Raw genomic sequence first — 17,752 nt, forward strand, 5'->3', positions numbered from 1 at the left:
GCACTATCTCAGATCTCAAATTATACTAAATAATTTTGGCAATCTGTGAAAGTGAGTTATATGTCAAAATTTAGGTAGTTCATGGAAAGAAATTTTTAGTACTTACACGTACATATTTCTTAAATAGTTATATATGTTTGAGTTTCTTTAGTTCAGATGAATAGAACACTTTAATGGCCCTCAGTTACATACATTTGTATTAACATAATCCTTGGCTCCTAATACTGTCATCACTGGTCAATGTATATACCTTGTTTTTAATTTACTCATTCATTTATTGTATTTATTTCTAATATAATGAACCACCAAACAAGAAGACAGAACATTGACAATAACTTAAACCACCCAAGCTTTCCAACCAAAGAAATGCTTCTTCTTTATAGCATTCAAATGCACAAGAATCCAAATGCATAAGTAGCATTTCTATTAGCTCACTTGAATTAGTGGAGTTTTTTGTGTGTGTGTGTAGTTAGAAGATCTCTGAAAAGTTAAGGATCACCCACCACACCTTCTCTACCACACTTGGAAGACTGACCCCAATGATGTGGGTCAAAGAAGGAAATCCTTTTCAAAATGGAAGCAAAGCAGGGGTCCAAAAGCTTTGAAGGAATATAGAACATAGGAGTGAAGTAGTCTTGAAAGAAGGGACAGGGTGTGCTACTTTCATCAGCAAAAACAGTCAACATCTAAGGCCATATCTGGTTACCTATTGGCCTGCTAGGCACATACATTAGGTGAGGTTATAACATCAGGAAGGGACATTGGTTTAGGGACTAAGTATATCAGAGATCGATCTCATGAAGGGGAGATACGACGGATTTCCAATAAATGCAGCTGTTGAAGATTAGCTGTAAGGCCGATACTCATCAGAGAGCTTGCTGGCCTTGGGACTTAGACAACAATAGAAAGTAAACTGATGCAGTAAAGAAGGGCCAGCAAGAGACTAGGAATAGCAGGACACAAGAAACCTGGGAGCCCAGAGATTTCCACTAGATAGTTGACTGTTTCTCCCAAATACAGAGAAAGAATAGCTGAAAACAGATGATGATGTTCAGGCAAAGTGCAAAGAATGTACCAAGGAGGCTGACACATGGAGGAAAATTCTCTGACACCACCTGGCCTCATTTAAGAGTAAAACATTAAAACTGGCAAATGAATAGGAGTGCAGGAAAGCTTACGGCTCCATTATGGTCTTGAAATGCTTCCTGGGATAGGCACAAATATCACATGCCTTCTTGGAAAGAACATTAGTTGGAAATCTTCATGCAGCACCCTAGTGGGCATTCATTCACTCCACATGCATTGAAAACCTACTAGACAGTAAACTTAATCACCATGACGGACACATGGTGAGATCCGAGGCAGAAGTTGCTTTTTGTGGAACACCTGTAAAAACAAGAGAAGGTGAGGTACATTTGACTAGCTGGAGGATATTTAGTGTGGCTAGAATTAGAGAGTAATGGGGAGATACGATGAGCCTGGACACATCAGGTGGATCCAAATACCTGAGGGCCTTGTAAGCCATTTTAAGGGTTTCGGTTGGACTGCTTCTTAGTCAATATGAAACCACTGAAGGATTTTTATTTGAGTTTATTAAAAATTTTTTGAATACATGCACAAGGTAAAAAATTAAATAGTACAGGACTTAAAATCAAAAACACAGTTCCCCTCTCCCCTCCCCCGGCTTTTTAACTCTAGTCCCATTCCCTAGAGGCAAAGCATTTAACAATTGCTATTTTTAGATCTTTTGATAACTAACTTCCTAACATTAAATAATATGTTTCAACAATAATTTGACTTATTAACTTTAGATAATCTTTAATAATTCCTCATTACAAAAGATAAGGATCTAACTTACACCATCCCCACCTTTGCCTATCCTGTCCCCGATTTTTGATAGATATGTCATTTTTAATACTTCCATTGGCTTGATTTATAGCTTTGAACAGTATGCCAATCCTCTTGTTCTTGTTCCATCAACTGTAGACTTTCTTCTTTCATCCCCACTTTGAATAGGTAAGTAGCCCTCCTCTTCCTTCTACCTCTCTCCCTCCAACTAATTGTCAACCTCTTTCTGCTCTCTTTTTCCTTAACTTCTCAGGATTAATTACTTTCAATTTCAGTTCTGAATAAAAAATTTAAGCCTTTCATGTTTGTCTATCGGCTGATCAGAACACTGAACACCAATAAATAGCATCTACATTATTCTGGCTATGTAAATACTGTTTACTGAGAGCCAAGTAGAAGCTAAGATATTTTCTTCCACATACATCCAATGCCATGATGCTTGTGCCACCTGAAAGGAAACATACCTACCGCCAATGTCAAATCAAAACACATTCCATGAGCATTTTTTGTGTTTGTTTTATAATTGGACCTGAATTTCTTAACATAATTTTGTTTTGCCTTTCTTTATTGTTGACTAAAGAATGCAGGTCTTCCATATTCCCATTCAGCTTCTCAATGATACTGTGTATGGCACAGAATGCAGATTCTTCCCAGAGAGCCTGAGACTGTGCATTCTCATCTGAAATGGGTCTGCTGGATATCTGTCACTCTAGAGTGAGAGACATCTGGGTGAGATCCACTGTTTTCTGGATTCCATTTCTTCCTTTTTCCTGGTTTCCATCCTCATTTTGCTGGAGAACTTCCTCAAGGTACCTCCTCAATAAGGGTGCAAAGGAGGCAGACTTTCTGAAAACTTGCATGTCAGAAAATGTCTTTATTTTGACTTGCCTCTTGACAGTTTGGCTTGCTATGGAATTCTGGGTACACAAATTTTCTGTAAGATCTGTGAAGATATTGCTCCACTGCCATTTCAATGTTGTTAAAAAATCTGCTGTCAGTCTATTTCTCATGCCTTTTTAGTTGAGCTAATGATGGTGACCTAATTTTACCTTCTCTCGGGGTACTTTTAATGTCTTCCCTCCATCCTTAATATTCCAAAATTTCACAAGACTATGTCTAGATGTAGGTTGTACTGGGGCCCCCTGTTCTTCCGTTTTCAATCCTTTTCCTCTTCATCTCTTCACTTATATTTTCTATGTTCTCTCTTCCAGAAACTCCTAATGGTTAGATATTGATTGTCTATGTCTCTTTCCTTTCTTCATATTTTCTGCTCTATCTTTTTGCTCTCTGTCTAGGGAGATTCCCTCAACTTTATCTTCCAGCTTGTCTACTGGATATTTTTGGCAGTTTTATTTCATTTTCAAAGGGTTATTCTTATTCTCAGTTTTTCCTTTCTTGTAGCATCCTGTTTTCATCTGACAAATGCACCTCAGATCTCTCTGAAGATATGGTTAGATTTTTAAATTGTTTTTTCCATGTTAACTTTGTTTCCTCCAGAGTTTGTTGTATTTTCAATTGTCCTAATTCTAATTTGCTATTTTCCTTACGTGCTTCTCCCCTGGCCTGCCCTATCCCGCTAGATGCCCAGTGTCTGGGAATTCCTAGCTGACCGTTTGCATTTAAGAATCAGAATAAGTGAGGACTTTGATAGGAGCTGGTGTGGGTTTCCTCTGTTCTTGTATGGTTGGGTCTATTTCTTCTATTTCTCCAGTAAGCCTCTTCTAAGACTAGAAGCACTTGTGTACTGAAGGAGGGGTTTTAACTGTCAGAGAATTAGCTAATAGGCTAGGGGGGGTCACTTATTTCCACGAAAAGCGAAATTTGATTCTGCTGCACCAACTCCTACCTCCTCAGGCAGTTTGTTACACAAACAATAACAATAACAACAACAACAACATATTTTTAACTGGCAGCAACTGTAGACTGCTGTGTTCTGTGTACAAGGGTTGGGGTAGAATGGGATGGGGTTCAATTTTACAACTGGCATAATTCTTTAGTAGACAGACTTTTCAGGTGCCCAAGTCTCTTTGGGGTTATCTTGTCCTGTCTGAAGGGTGCCTTCACTTTCCTTCATTATCGTGCTTCATCTATTTTCTCTCTTCCAGAAATGTGTTGAGATCCTCTTCACTTATATCCAAATCCGTTCATGTTTCTTTGCTGAGATGTGTCAATTCTCTTTTGCATTTCTTGACTTCCATTTCAGTGGGGCCTGGAGAGGGAGGGGAGGTAAACTTACATATTCAGTGCATCATCTTAAATTCAAAGTCCCACTGGATGCTTTTAGACAGGGGAGTGACATGGATAGCTCTACATTTTTAGAAGATCCCCGGGGCTGTACTGCTGAAAATGGATTAACAACGGCCAGAAAGGATACAAATATTATTCTAAATGACTGAGAATCTAATTTCCCCTCTGAGAACATGCACTGTCTGGGACATTGGGGAGTCAGACACTTTACGAAAATAACCCATGATTCAAAATCCAATAAGCTAGCAAAAGGCTTTCATGGTGCCCTAGAGAGAATGACTGGAACCTGAATAAGCCAGAACCTAAAAGAATTGCATGATGCTAAAGGGTCACCCCAGCACTGTCTATTGGGAAGCACTTCAGGTGCCTAGCTCAAATTCTTCCTTTGCACTGGCATTTGGGATAAACAAAGAGACTTTTTGTTGTGATAAAATTAGATAAGGGGTAAGTACAAGCAGCCAAAGCTCTGGCAGGTAGGGACATAGAGGTCCCTCTGTTTGTTGCTTGGTTTCTTCATTCACTCATTTATTTGGTTATTCAAAGCACTGTAGTTACTAATACCCATTCTGTAATCAGAATGCCTGGGTTCAAACCCCAGCTCTCCCACTTATTAGCAACGTAGCCTTAGGCAATTTACTTGATCTCCATAAAATTCAGTTCACTAATTCCTAAAATGGGAATGATAAATTTCCATCTCATAAGATTATCGTGAAGATTAAATAAAACCATCTATAGAAAGGAACCAGTACAATACTTGGCATACTCAACACTCCATTAATTGATAGTAATTATTTTAAATGTTGAATGAATATTCAACATCTATGTTTAAAACATCTAGATGACAGATATTCAATAAGGGAAAATAATTCTAGATTGAGAAATGACATGATAAAGGAATCCAAAGAAAAACAACATCTAGGTCAAATATTATTGTCTATGCATCTACCCAACTGCCAGTAAAACAAATAAAATGATGTTTTAATATAACCAAGTAAAAAGAAGTTAGCTAAAGGAAAACTTGCTGGATGTATACAACATTAATCCTACAGCCCCAACTCACAGTTAAAACTACAAAGAAATGGGAGGTTCTGAATAAGATTACAAGAAAACTTAAGAAAATCTTTGAATGTGTTATAACTAGATGAAATCTGGGTCGGCTGTATGCAATTAGCTTGTTGCAAAGTAAAGATTTCTACATGTGTGAGGACTGAATCTGCCAAAACGAAAACTCTTGACAGTGACAGGATCTGTGTCACTATAGAAATATAAACACCATCACTAAGCCGAATGCCCATCATTCACTAAAGACAAACACCCTCATGGAATTATTCTGGTTTCTCAAGTGACTTCCACTCTTGATTTAATTAAAGAAGGAATTTTACCTGAAAGAGAATTGAATAAAGAGACCAAACCCCAAGTAGCTTTTAAGACCCCACTGTGAATTTAGAGCCCTTCCTTTAGATTTATAAAGTGAACATACCAGAATCCTTTCAGAGGTTGGTGTATAAAGGACAGGATGGGATAGGATTAATGACACTGCCTCTGTAAATGCCATCTAAAAGCGAAGTCTAGCTTTAAAATGACATTGAGTTATTAGATAACAATAATGACAGCTAACATTTTTCTCAGTACCTACTAACTAGCACATACTATTCTAGTCACTTTTAGCTGTACTGATTTAATCCTCACAATAATCCTATGAAATAGATCCCACTTTACAGGTGAGGAAATCGATTTGCCGAGAAGTTAAGCAACTTGTCCAGCATCATACCACCAATAGGTGAAGGAACTGGGATTTGACACAGCGAGTCAGTGTGAGAGATGATGATCATAACCTCTAGGCTGTGGCAAGAGAATGAGAAGGAGCACGCTCCCTACTCTGTGCACCAGCACGAAATAAAAGTCCCTTAGAGTGGGTGCACCGTATTCACAAACCTCTTTAGAATTATCAATCTGAGTCTTCATAACTCTGTGAGGCACGGATTTTTATCCTCATCTCACACACAGAAATGGGAGTACAGACATAAAATGACTTTCCCAAGAGCTAACCCTAGCTATGGGCTCTTTCTAGCACATCAGATTGCTTTTCAAGCTCTTTGAAGACCACTCAAGACGCCAAGTATACAAGCCATCAGGGAGCTGGTCTGGTTATCGTGTTAAATTTCTGTTTCAGTTGGATTCTGTGGTCAGAGTTTTTAGAACTACTGATTAAAAATAAAAGCCCAGAGAGCCCTCAGGATGCCAGGATGAGAACTACCCTCTATGGACTATGGCCCATGATGGTTGAAGCAAGGGGTGTCATAGAAGCAGGTGCCGAAGCTCTCAGAACTGGGCCGATATAGCTCAGAGCAGAGGAACAAGACTCATCCACACAAGGCCCTGCTCCTGAGAAATTCTGATTCCCCTTTTTGCTTTGTTCTTAACCCACTTCCTAGACACAGAACTATGCAATAGGACCCAGGGCCAATGAGCTGGGGGACAAGCCTAGAACCCTAAGAGACAGAGGTCGAGGAGTGAATCCCCATCTCTGCCTACCTCCCCAAACCTCTCTACCTGCCACCTCGCTGGGCACTCCTTACATCTGTGTGAGGAGGTATAATTTCATAATATTTTCCTTCCATTCAGGCAGATAGGCCAGGCTGGTAGCCACTTCCTTCTGGATAGGCCAGGCCCAGGCCTCAAAGAAGGGAGCCAGATTCTTCTGCACTTGGTGGGAGAACATCTTCACCCACAGATTCATTTTGTCAACATTGTCTGTGGGCAAGTTGGTCTGGTTCCGATACTCAGTGAAGAGACGGATGAATGGCTCCCACCCAAAGGCCTCCTGGAGCTGGAAGAGAAAGCAGCAATAGGATGAGACACTTCATCTATAAAAAGAAGATGCAACAAACACTCTAATCAAGGAACTGAAAGCATTTAACTCTTCGGACGCTGCTTTCATATCACTGCCCCCTCTCCTGTTTACCTGCTGGCCCTACATGCTGCTCTTGCATATTCTAATCTTAAGAAGGGTCTCTGAGCTAGCACAGTGCTTGACAAAAACGGACACTCCATAAATGATGTTGCGGTCATAACTGCCATGATTATTATCAGTATTTACCACCAATTGCATTATTCATATATCTCTCTAGATTATGAAAGTGGTGATCGGATATTACACAAGGCTTCAAAACGAGCTGAAGTGAGAAAAACCTTACCTCTTTCATAGTTGCAAATTTAAACCCCAATAACTGGGGAACTCCTACTCTTATTGTGACACAATCCTCATTAATCATAGGTCTGTGTGAATTTGCAAGGCTACTAAAATTGCCTTTGGGGAAAAAGGTGAGTCCAGTAGAGGCAGAAGACTATGTAAAGTCTAGAATTAAGAGTAAGGCATAATTTTAGAAAAAGGCAGCCATCCTGAGGCCACTGGAAGCAGCCCACGTTAGGCTGTGTTATGGACCTTTAGGGTTGAGAGGGACGTTGGCAGTTCCCGAGACCAACCTCAACTTGATCTCACAGATGAGGAGCTTCTATCCCTGGGGTGAAGCAGCCCCAACGACAAGGTTAGAGTCGAGTCGCCCTGGGGGTTTCACTGTCATTCTCGTGGCAGTGGGAATGAGCAGAGAGGAACTCAGACAGGCAGAAGAACCAGAATAGAGTGCGCCTGTCCTGAGAGTGAGTTCCAGAATCCCAGGTGATGACACTCTCCACAGTGAGCTGGGAATGGATCCAGGGACTCGGGGGGACGGACGTGGGGTGCTGCATGATAATTCAAAGGCAAAGGCAACCTCCATGTCCAGGCCAGTGAGGAATCCTAGGTTGCCTACAAGGTGGAAACTGAGGCACTGCCAAGTCATGATGAGGACATGGTATACTCATCTAAGGAAAAAACATAGGTCCTATCCCATGTATTGAGTATGTGTGAGGGGTAGTTTGGTTTTAGATAGTTATTAAATAGCATAGTTTGGCTTCAATCTCAGGTCTATCTGTGTTTAAAGCCGGTGATCGTAATTATATTTATACTACATTTGCCTCCAAAATTTTTTAACCTTTCTTAGTGCTTTCTGCCTAGTCTCACGAATCTCTTCAAAATCATGGGGTGAGGGTGGGGCTGAGGCAATTAAGGCCACTTTAGAATCATGCTAAGTGATGCACTGAGAGGCATCATCACATAGGACTGTCACATGGCTTTGTCAGGGTCTCCCGAGGCCTTGTGTGGGAGACGGCCATAGTGGAAGGACTCCTGGGTCACTAGACCACCACGTAACAATGCTGCTCTGGTGAGCCCCACAGTAGGGGGTTCCCATGCTTCTCCATCCTTGCGCAGTACCTGTAAATACGTTTCCAGTGCAGTCCACGCATTCCAGTTTTTCACATTGGGACCCTTGCCCAGGTAGATTCTGACTCTTTTCTCCCGAACTGGGGGCCACAGAGCAATATTGGCACGGCCTCGAGGAATGCCCAAGACCGTTTCATGCACATAAACACACCACAGGTTGCAGGTGGCCTCTGTGGTGTGTGGTGGGAACTCCCACTCCTGCCGCTGCTGGTTGCGGCCGAGCTCATGCACGGGGCCCCACAGCCCCTTGGTTCTGATGAGTTTCTCATTGATGAGCTCTTGCACAGATTCCAGATGGCACATGATGGGGTAGCCTGCATGCATCCAGCCTGGAAAATGCAGGAGGGAGGAAGAAAGGGTTAGAGCATTCTCCATCTGTCTTACAAAATTCTTCTCTGTATTGTATCTCAAAACAACCTGTAGCCCCCGATGACTTCAGGAACCCCATAATGCTCAGAAGGGCAATCCAAACTGAGCCCCTCCTGGGCTTTCCTCCTTACCCTCCCATTCTGTAATAATGCCTTCATCCTCACTCTGACCTGAGAGTGTGGCTACAGGAAGTGATGCAGGTTATAAATAGCCATTCATGTTACTATTCAATTTTTCTATTTGTAAGAGAGTGCTTTGTGCATATGAACCTGTGTCATTATACTGTTTTCTCAAAATTAAGAACTTTCTTCTTTTATTTTTTTGTGAGGAAGATTGGCCCTGAGCTAACATCAGTGCCGATCTTCCTCTATTTTATGTGGGATGCCACCACAGTGTGACTTGACAAGTGGTGCTAGATCTGCACCCAGGATCCAAACCTGCAAACCCTGAGCCGCGGAAGCAGAGTATGCAAACTTAACCACTACGCCACGAGGCCAGGCCCCTCAAAATTAAGAACCTGTTGCGGGTGGTCCCCTCTCATTATTTAGATATGGAGTCGCCCACACTGATACTACTTTATCATGATCATCTATGGAAGCCAAGAAGATTAGGGTCTAGGAAGATGGCCATGGTTCTTTAATTTCTATATACCCCCTCATTTTTTAGGCCTCTTGACCCACTGGCAAACATTTCTTTATTCATGCCTTCTCAAAGTTGTCAAATTCCTTCTCCCAACAACTGTGACCCAGGCGGAGGCCCTCCACCATTTCCACCCACTCCTGAAGTCCCTGGTGGACATCTGTGAAGCCCAGGACTTGTTTTTCGTATCATTCCCACTGTCTGATGCCGTCTCTTGACATGCTGCCTTCTACTGTTACGTCTATTAACAAACTGCATAGATACACTTCTAGAGCCTGCTTTTTTGGTCACATTTCCTTATGCTATCGAAATATCACTTTAAATGGCTTCCTTAATCTCCATTTAAAGTTCATGATACCTTACTTAACCATTCCATAATTATTGAACATTTATGTACTTTCTAATGTTTTGTGGGGGGAAGTGGCTGAGTCTTTTTTTTGGTGCATGTTTTCATTTCCATTTAAATCACAAGGATTACATCTTATGTCTTACTAGAAAAATATTTTTACCCCATTGGCTGCCCACTGCATGGCTGTTGAAGGAAAAGGGAGGCCCTTAGGGGCAGCATGCACAGAGGGTTGGTTCGCCCAGAGCACCCACCAACTGAGATCTGCACATCGGCAACAATCCTCTGAGGCAGGCGCAGAGGGAAGGGCTCGGCCCCCAGCCGTGCCACAGCCTGCATCACCTCGTCCCAGAGGCGAAGCAGCGGCTCAGGATTCTCCAGGGTTCGGAGGTTTGCGGTTGGCACTGTCAGGATGATGTTGTCTGTAGCCAGCTCTCCCCAGGGACCTGGATGCTCCTGGATACGCCTCTTCCACTCCTCCTGGGATGTCTCCCCTAGGAAGAGAGGCCATGGAACTTTAAACGCACGTTCCCAAATCCCTTACACTAAAACATACAACTTGAACCCCAGGAGGAGAACATCAAGGTCATGAACAAACATATCCCCATCTCTACTCTATGAAGTCCCCATGGATGTAGTTTGGTCTTTATTTCCTTGGCCCCAAAGCTGAATCTAAGGAAGCTGACCTTCCTTCCCTCCCCTAATCCAAACTTTCTTCTTACACCAAACAGTCCCAAGGGACCTCCTCACCCGCAGCTCTCCCCTTCCCTCGGGGTTCGCTCCACAGCTTCCACTCACCCAGCTTGTAGTACGGAGCATGCACAGCCCCCTTAACGGTGACGGGCACGGAACCCAGTTTGCTGCTCTGAGGCACAATGATATAGAGGAGGCCACCCCAGAGGCAGGTGATGGATTTCGTGGGCTTGTCCAAGCAGCACCGGTTAATCACCAGTGGGCCTCGGAACAGCTTGCTGGCCCTGGTCAGGTCATCAGTGTGGCAGCCAATCTGTACCTGGAGCAGACAGATACCCCCCCAGAGTCACCACGAGAAGAGTATGGGCAGAAGGGGAGAGTGCCCAGGAGGGGAGGACAGGAAGGGTCATGGCCACTTATGAACTGTGTGTGCCCCATGAAATTGGATCATCCCTTGAGGTTGTATGCAGCGAATCATGTGTAAAGATCCTGCTAGGGGGGTCAAACAGCTCCACAAAGGGTCATGGTGACACGGTGATGTGAGGGGCACCAGAGGTAACCCACAATCCCACAAAGGGTGCCTGGGTGTCTCTGCAACAGATGGAATCCTAGGCTGCCTATTCCACGGTGGTGATTCTGGCATTGGGAATGGAGCACTGGTATCCTGCCTTTTGGGTGCTACAAGAAAGGAGGCCCAGTGGAGGTGGTGTGACTGGCTGATGTAGTGGAGGGTTGATTCAGTCCCTCCTTTCCCCAAGGTCCCCATTCCCGGGCCGATGGAGTGACCCCTGTACTCAGTGGAATCCGGGATTGTTTCCCTGGGTGTACGCTAAACAAATTCCAGGACAGACGAAGCACAGAATGGACCCTAACCATCACAATGACCCTCAAGGGGGATAGAGCAGGAAAACTTAATTTTGTGAATAGAGTGTGTGTATGTGAAACTGACAGAGCCAAAGGTGGCCTGGGCAAGCAAGGAACAGTCTCTGGCATCCCAGGCCAGAGTCAGAGAGATCTTGTGCTACAATGGGAGATGCATCTGGGGTGGAAAGTGAACTAAGATTTATTGAATTCTCCTCCATGTCAGGGTGGCTTCCATTCGCTACCTTTCTTAGTCCTCACTCTACGACATAAATTAAAAGCACAAAACCTGAGCCAGAAGTTGGGTAGGGTGGAGTCCTCGGCTCTGAAATGTATCAGATCTACACATTTAAATCAATCACTTAGCTATTCTGCACCTTAGTTGCTTCATCCTTAAAATGAAGGGAAAAGCACATGCCCTGTATTACCAATGGGGTTTTTATGAGGATCAAATAAGACACCAACCGTGAGAGCAAGACTATACAGGTTCCATGTTATGTGGTGAGATGGGGCATGACCTTACCTTCAGGTCAGCAGAGGCAGCAGCTTCAGGCAGTGAGACTTCTATAATTTGCCTCCCAGGGATGTAGAGCCCGGTACTCATCCAGCAATATCTGGTGCCTGCCAAAAGCATAGGAAGAGCAGACTTTATCCCTACTCCGCAATTGCATCTCCACCCAGCGTTCCCAGAGCCCCTTCATGAGCTCTGCACATCTTTCCCCCTCCAAGCTGCCCTGACTTGGCTCTTGCAAACATTACCTAAAACCCCAACCCCTTTCTCCTTGAAAGCACATGGCAAAGGATGGAGATGGCCCCGTGGAGGTGATCAGATCCCTGAAATGAGGTGCTGAAGCCATCATGCCCCATTCCCCCACTTCCCACAGGCTGAGCTCCCACACCGCCTTCCGTACCTGGATTGTTGCAGTTGACCTCAACGGTGATAGGAGTTTCTGAGGGGCGCAGGTAGGGGCTGCTGTACATATCTTCAATTTCTGGGACTAACAGAGAGAGGTCGCTTCCCGAGTGGGCCAGACCAGTGGCCAGGGAGAGCATGGCACCCCTGCAGCAGTCGTTGATAACGGGGTTCTCTCGGGTTGCTACTGGGAGCCGATATCGACTCAGCAGCTTCCTCAGGAGCCGGTGCACAGACATGTAGGCAGGGATCTCTTCCGCAGGGATCTGCAGGAACGCGGCGCCATCTGGGCCCAGCTTGGCCAACCAGCCCTTTTCCACATTCCCTCTCTTCCTGCCCATTATGACCTGGAACTCGGCCAGGGTAGAGCGGAAGTGATAGGTCCTTATCCCTGCTTTCGGAGTACGAAAGGGCCCTGGATTGAGACTTTGGCTTGTGATGCTGATGCCAAAGGGATTGAGGAGGAGGTTTCCTGGGAACCGAGCCAAAGGGGACACTCCAGGGTTCTTGAAGGCCCACCACCAGGCCTGGGCGCCAACGAACAGGCCCCCACCCTCTGCTACAAACTCCTGCAGCTCTTTGACTCCCACATCACTCACGGGCTCAAAGCAATAGACACTCGCGTCACTGGTCAGGTGGGGCTCGATGCTGGTGTCTATGCCCCCCACCGCGAGCAGGCTGCTCAGTGTCCTCAGCTCTGTTTGCACCACGATCTTGCCTCGGCGGCCTCCGTCCAGCCAGCGCACAGCATTGAGCAGAAAGGGGCCCAGTTTACCAACGGTGAATAATACCTTGTGGCCAGTCACGACCACCCGGCCCCGGCCATAGCGGGCAGCTGCAATGACACAGCCATGGTAGGAATCTAACCCCAGGGGAAAGGCTAAAGCCCCATGGACTAGCAGCTGGGATGGGAAACAATCCGAGTTGCTGATGTCCAGCTCTGAAATCCCATGCAGGAGCTCCTCTCTGTCCTCGGAGAGGTCATCTTCACAACTGCAAAAGATATGTGTGTTCTGTATTAAAGGAGCGACTCTACATAAAACATTTAGAACAGCACACAGCATAGAGCAAGGGTCAGCTCTACTAATATTATGATTTTTTAGCTCTTACAGGAGAACCTGGAGAACAAAGTGGGCAGATCTGACCTCATAGGGTATGAAGTGGGAGGACAGAGTGACATTACTTCTGCTCTGCTCATTTTCAGAGTACAAATTCTCCAAAAGAAATCTTGAAGGAAGCCCTGCTGTGTTTACCCAATACTGTATCTTAAATATTCTTGGCTTAAGTGTTTATTTCAGCCTTTTAAGCATTATATAAAGAACTGAATGGGAAATCATGTTTTCATTCTTCTAAGGAGTCTTGTTTATAAATAATAAAATTTGCAGCTAATTTTCTGCAAATAAAGCCAATGGAGAGCTGAGTTTGTGGTGCCAGAGAAGAGTTACATTATCTCAAAAAGTGGGACAGGGGAGCTGACTGGCCCCAACTCAAGTGAGACTCTCCTGTTACTTGAACCCAAGAGGACTGACTGTCTACACCTAGCACTCCACCCCTTCATTGCCGGCCTAGAGGAGTGATGCATATCCATGCTGTAAGGTTTTTCTCAGCATCATCTGTTCCTGTCTGTGGGTAACAAACCCCTATAAGACCTCAGGACACCAATGAACCCAAAATGGGTGACGCAACCCTGGATAAACAGTGGGATTATTAGGTAAGGAGTAGAGTGACCTCTGTAAGTTTGAGATCCAGGGCTGGCTCGGCCCTCTTGTCAGAGGAAGCTGTGGCAACTTCATGGTCAGAAGGCAGCTGTGAGGAAACACTGAAAAGCAGGGGTCAGGTGGACAGCTTATCTGCAGTATTTGCGTCATACTCGCTGGGACTAGTAGAACTCTAATCAACTGATGGGGAAACTAGTCCTCCTAGTAGGTGCAACCTTTTCGTGAAGATAAAGGTATCACCCTACTAGACGACTCTTCAGCTCCTTGAAGCACTGACCAGTAAATCATTCCACTAGCTCTTCCTGCCCCAATTCCAGGTTTCCCAAACAAACTTGTGATTATAATCTTGCTTCTGATGATCATCTGCTAAAGAAAGTCGTCATTGGCCAGGCCAACCAGAATGTTGTAGTTTCGTGCCATTTATGTTTCTCAAGAAACACCTTGTACGGTCTATCTTTAATTTGGCGATTATAAAATAAAAAACATTCATTTTGAACATTTTAGTACTTTAAACGTACACAAAATTAAATGAAAAATGTGTTTTAATTCTTATAGTATGGAGTTCTGCTTATAAACTTCAGGCAACTAATTGTTTTACAAATGAAGTCGGTGAAGAGGTGGGCTATTATGTTTTAAATTAATACATTGGCATCAAGGCTTATACACTAGCCCGTTATGACAAGATGAGCGATACCAAATGTCAAAGTTGAGACCCAGACACTGAGTCACTAGAAGTTCCTCTAGACAATGACCCCAGGTGAGTCCTGCTCACGCTGAGCCAGGGGGGCATCCTCAGAGACATCTGTCTGTTATTTTCAACAGCCATGACATATGTGGAGGGAGATAAATAATTGTTTTGTAAGTTGAAAAAACCTGAATTGGATTTTTACTTCTCTTTCCCATTCTCCTTTGAAATGAAACAAAAGTTATTAAAATAATAATAAACCCATGATAGCACTGGATTTAGAGAAGGGTACGAGCAGCGAACTGGGACAGGGAGGAATTGATAGAAACTATAAATCAAATGAAATCAGACTGACTAGAAAGCGATGAGACTAGAAGAATGTGTAACTGCATATATGTCAAAAAGAAGATCAAGAAAATAAAAAAAAAAAAACAGGGATTATCATTTGTCCTGAGAAGACACACTTCAGTAACCAATAATGATCAATCTAGAATTTGAATGCCATTTAATACTGAAGTAAACAAGAATCACCAAATATCTGATGAAAATTAACAGCATGAAATAGAAGCACCAAACTAAGCCAAGAGAAAACCAACTTCCAAGGAACTGACAGTGGGAATTGGCAAAGAAAGTCCTAAACAAATACAGTAAACCATTGAAGAGTTTTGAGATACTATATTATCTCTCTATAGCAGGGACAGGCTGCTATAAAAAGTTACTAATTAGAATAAAAATATAATTGCCAAACAGATAATCCCAATCTTAATACATGGGCAGAAAATGAGTCTTGATGTAGATGAAGACCATGAATAAGTCAACAGGAAAATTGAGTCAAGTGATTCTTCCAAAGAGCAGTGCTCAAGGTCAAACAGATGACCATCATCAGAAAAAATGAAGCGGTAATGAAGGACAGATATGAAGATCTAACCTCCAGCAAGTAGGAGTTCCAAAAGCAACGAAAAAAGAGAAAAAAGAAGAAACAAACATAAAATTAGATGAAAACTTCCTTGCGCTGAAAAATAGATTGGAGTTCTTAGAATGAAATGACTATCTGAATGCAAAGCAGGGTAAATGAAATGCAGTACAGTATGTGGTTGATTACTGGTAAGTTAATGAACTTCAAATATAAAGACAAAGCCTTAAAGGCTGTCAGAATGAAAAAAAAACCCACAAATGACCCAGAAAGAAACAAATGCCCTAAAAACATTTTAGGCCAGTGAACATACTCTGTATGACACACAGCTGCCTAAGACTTTTCATTGGCACCATGGGGATACTGAAACAATGTCAAAGGGCTTATAAAATTTACCACTCATGAAACTTTTCCCAAAAAGTTACCTGAGGTTATGCTGTAGGTCTAAAAAAAAAACAAAAATGAATACAATAGAAGAACAAATTGGCTGCACAAAACAGTAGTGGGCAAGGATACCAGTATAACTTACAACTAACGCTGAAAAACTCTGAGAAAGGTCCTGAGACACTGGATGCGACTGGTAAGAAATAATTCCAATTAGTAGAGCCATGATATTAAAAACAAAGAAACAAACAAAAATGAGGCAAAATCAAGTTGGAACCAAAATACTCGATGACTTCAACAAAATATGGGAGATAGGGGGTGAGCATGGAAAGTGCAAGAATGAGACAAATGAAGTTCTTGTTTTGAATGGAAAGGTAGATTATAAAAACCAGTTAATTCTCAACTCAGACATAAAAACATAAGTTAATTAAAAAAACAAAGGTAACAGTAAATATGGCTATTAGTATATAATAAAGGTGGTGTCTTATATTACTGGGAAAAGACAGATGTTTTCATAAACATTGGGACAACTGGATAGCCATTTGGAAAAAGATGAACTGGACCCGTTCACGCAATATACAAGAAAAGATTCCAAATGCATCAGAGATATAAATTTAAAAAATGAAACCAACCAAGTACTATAATAAACCAAGAGTGAAATCTTTTCTAATCTGGCTGTGAAGAAAGGCTTTCTAACTAAGACTCAAAAGCAGATGTGATAATAGAAAAGATTGATAACTGTTACACAGCATTTTGATTACTTTAGCTTTCCACTGAGTCTTGAAATTAGGTTATATTAGTTCCTTTCCATTGCATATAATTTTAGAATCAATTTGGACTTTCACTGGGATTGCACTGAATCTACAGGTCATTTAGGAAAAAAACGGTTTCTTAAAAACATTGAGTGTTCTGATCCATCAGTGTGGTGTATTTTGCCATTTCTCTAGGTTTTATTTAATTTCTGTGTTTTCCAGTTTTTAGCACACAGGTTGTGTGAAATACTTAGTTAAATTTATCTGTTAGTATTTCATGATTTTGGGCCCTGTTTTAACTGATATTGTAGTTTTAATTTCAATGACCAATTTTTGGCTGCTAGTAGATAAAAATATAATTGATTCTTACATAGGGATCTTGTATCCTGCAATCTTGCTAAACTCAATTATTATACTAGCTTTCTTGTAGATTTTTAAGAATTTTTTACATAGATAATCATGTTTTCTGCACACATAGGTTTACTTCTTGATGTTTAATCTCGGTGCCTTTTATTTGCCTGATGGCACTGGCTAGGACCTTTAGTATAAAGTTGAATAAAAGTGGTGAGAGTAGGGACCCTTCCTCATCTTATTCTCAATCTTAGGGTATTTCACCATTAAGTATGTTCTTAGCCATAGGTTTCTCATAGATGACTCATCACGTTGAAGAAGTTTCTTTATACTTCTAGCTTATTGAAATGTTAGCAGGATTTTGTATTGAATTTTGTCAAAGACTTCATGTGTGTACATCTGTGGAATTATATGATTTTACTCATTCATTGTTAATATGGTGAATTACTCTGATGTTTGAATGTTAAACCATTCCTAGGATAAACCCTACTTATTTGGTCATGATGTATTATTCTTTCTTTATACTGTATTTTATTTATATTTTATTAAGAACTTTTCCATATGTTCATGAGGAGTATTGTTCTGTAGTTTTCTTGCAGTGTCTTTCTCTGGTTTTGGTATCAGAGAAATACTGGCTGAATAAATCAAGTTGCAAAAATGTTCCTCCTTATTTTCTGGAAGAGTTAGTGTAGGTTTAGTATTATTTGTT

General features: G+C 42.4%; 1 protein-coding gene across 12 annotated transcripts in view; it reads right to left on the minus strand.

Annotated features, from left to right (window-relative positions):
• Positions 1-1,575: 1,575 nt before the first annotated feature.
• The window catches only part of TCAF1 (TRPM8 channel associated factor 1), a 47,980-nt gene continuing 31,803 nt past the window's right edge, over positions 1,576-17,752 (minus strand). For 6 of the 12 annotated variants that reach the window (XM_008529241.2, XM_070616660.1, XM_070616658.1 and 3 more), the window contains 7 exons: positions 12,239-13,233; positions 11,851-11,948; positions 10,572-10,785; positions 10,028-10,267; positions 8,411-8,748; positions 6,649-6,925; positions 1,576-4,057 (listed from right to left, as the gene is read on the minus strand). In XM_008529241.2, coding sequence (XP_008527463.1) covers positions 6,671-6,925; positions 8,411-8,748; positions 10,028-10,267; positions 10,572-10,785; positions 11,851-11,948; positions 12,239-13,233 — 2,140 coding nt within the window. In that variant the 3' untranslated portion in view covers positions 1,576-4,057; positions 6,649-6,670. The remainder of the gene's footprint in view (positions 4,058-6,648; positions 6,926-8,410; positions 8,749-10,027; positions 10,268-10,571; positions 10,786-11,850; positions 11,949-12,238; positions 13,234-17,752) is intronic. The other 6 variants (XM_008529237.2, XM_070616657.1, XM_008529239.2 and 3 more) reach the window with 1 other exon arrangement.

The sequence above is a fragment of the Equus przewalskii genome, chromosome 4 (assembly GCF_037783145.1).
Source record: "Equus przewalskii isolate Varuska chromosome 4, EquPr2, whole genome shotgun sequence".
Taxonomy (NCBI): domain Eukaryota; kingdom Metazoa; phylum Chordata; class Mammalia; order Perissodactyla; family Equidae; genus Equus; species Equus przewalskii.